The sequence below is a fragment of the Myotis brandtii genome, unplaced genomic scaffold (assembly GCF_000412655.1).
Source record: "Myotis brandtii unplaced genomic scaffold, ASM41265v1 scaffold720, whole genome shotgun sequence".
NCBI classification, from domain to species: domain Eukaryota; kingdom Metazoa; phylum Chordata; class Mammalia; order Chiroptera; family Vespertilionidae; genus Myotis; species Myotis brandtii.
The window spans coordinates 96,508-98,091 of NW_005370839.1; the positions used below are offsets into that span (position 1 = coordinate 96,508).

The 1,584-nt window shown below is 63.5% G+C and overlaps 1 protein-coding gene across 3 annotated transcripts in view; it reads left to right on the forward strand.

Moving 5' to 3' along the window:
* Positions 1-1,584, forward strand: part of LOC102260177 (splicing factor U2AF 65 kDa subunit) — a 20,999-nt gene that overhangs the window by 947 nt on the left and 18,468 nt on the right. For all 3 annotated transcript variants that reach the window (XM_014530127.1, XM_014530129.1, XM_014530128.1), the window contains exons 2-3: positions 31-134; positions 383-534. In XM_014530127.1, coding sequence (XP_014385613.1) covers positions 31-134; positions 383-534 — 256 coding nt within the window. The remainder of the gene's footprint in view (positions 1-30; positions 135-382; positions 535-1,584) is intronic.

Sequence of the window (1,584 nt, forward strand, 5' to 3'; positions counted from 1 at the left end):
GCCTGCCCGCTCTCCCCCCGCCCTCCCCAGTCCCTCTCCCCGCCATGAGAAGAAGAAGAAGGTCCGCAAATACTGGGACGTGCCACCGCCGGGCTTCGAGCACATCACCCCCATGCAGTACAAGGCCATGCAAGGTGGGCTCCGGGGCGTGGCCGGGTGCTGGAGGCACCCACTCTCGGGGCGGGAATGAGGTCTGCACCCCGGCTTTTGGCCTCTGCCCTTCGAAGCCCCCACCCTGGAGTGGGTGCCTGCAGGAGACCCGCTTCCTAAGGCTGCAGGCCCATCAGGGAGCCCTCCTGAGGTTGGGGGCTGTGGGGGGCGATGGAGCAGCTGGGTGCAGGCTGGTCCTGGCGCCCACTGATCCTTTCTGTCCCCCCTGAAGCTGCGGGTCAGATTCCAGCCACCGCCCTCCTCCCCACCATGACCCCTGACGGTCTGGCTGTGACCCCGACGCCGGTGCCTGTTGTGGGGAGCCAGATGACCAGGCAGGCCCGGCGCCTCTACGTGGGCAACATCCCCTTCGGCATCACTGAGGTACTGCCTCCCCCCTTGCCGTGCCCCTCCCTTCACCCTCCCCCTGTTCCTCCCCTTCCCTTCGACCCCTCCCCTACCTGCACGGGTCGGACTCTGCTCCTGCGAGACCCCCCGGCCCCCTCCCAGACGGACGATGGAGTTGAGCCAGCCAGGGGCCGGGCTGGGGGTGGCCCTCCCTCCCTCCTCTATCCTCACCCGTCTCCCCTCCCCACCCTCCTCCAAACCCATGGATCGAGCACACACATAACTTACCTACGAACCACGAATCCACGCACCCGAGTCCGTGGAGAGAGACAGAGAGGGAGACTCGACACACACACAGACGCACGCCCTCAGTTTCCGACACGCCTCTGCTCTCTGCCGCCTGTCCCCATCCTCTCCCTCCCTCCCGTGGTCGCTGCTCTTTTATTTTTGATGGCCCTGACCTCCCCGCCTTCCCCACGCGCCTCTCCCCCTCTCCCCACCCCTTCCCGTGGCACCCCTGAGAACCCCGAGATCAAAGAGTTGTTTCCATTTCTCTTTAAAGTGAAATATTGTGGGGCTGAGATCCCTCGTAGCAACAAAAAGTTTGCTACCGTCGGCGAAGGCAAGTAAGGTCCATTCTGACTTTCTCAACCTGCACTTTGCTACATTTGATGAACCAGCCCCCGACTCCAGGGCCAGATCCCTCCACATCACTCTTCTCTCCTCCCTCCCCTCCCCCTCCCGCGCTCCCCTCCCTGTCCTCCCCCCTCTGTCCCTCTGCTCCTCCCTTCCACTCTCTCCCACTCGGGTCCCACTGGGGTCCCTCTCCTGCCTGCTGCTGCTTTTCCACTCTCCTGTCATTTTCTTCTTTCTCGCCACCGGCTGTTTCTTTCTCTGACGTCTCCTGTCTCCTTGTTGCCTCTGTTCTGTTTGCCCTCTTCTCCCTGTGGTCATCGTTCTCTGCATCTGACCCTGAACCCTAATTCTCCTCCCCCTTTTGGGCCCCTGGGGCTCGCCCCACACCTGGCCTGGCCCTCGGCGCCTCTGCTGCCCCCTCCTCCTTCTCTCATCCCCCTCCTGCCTTTC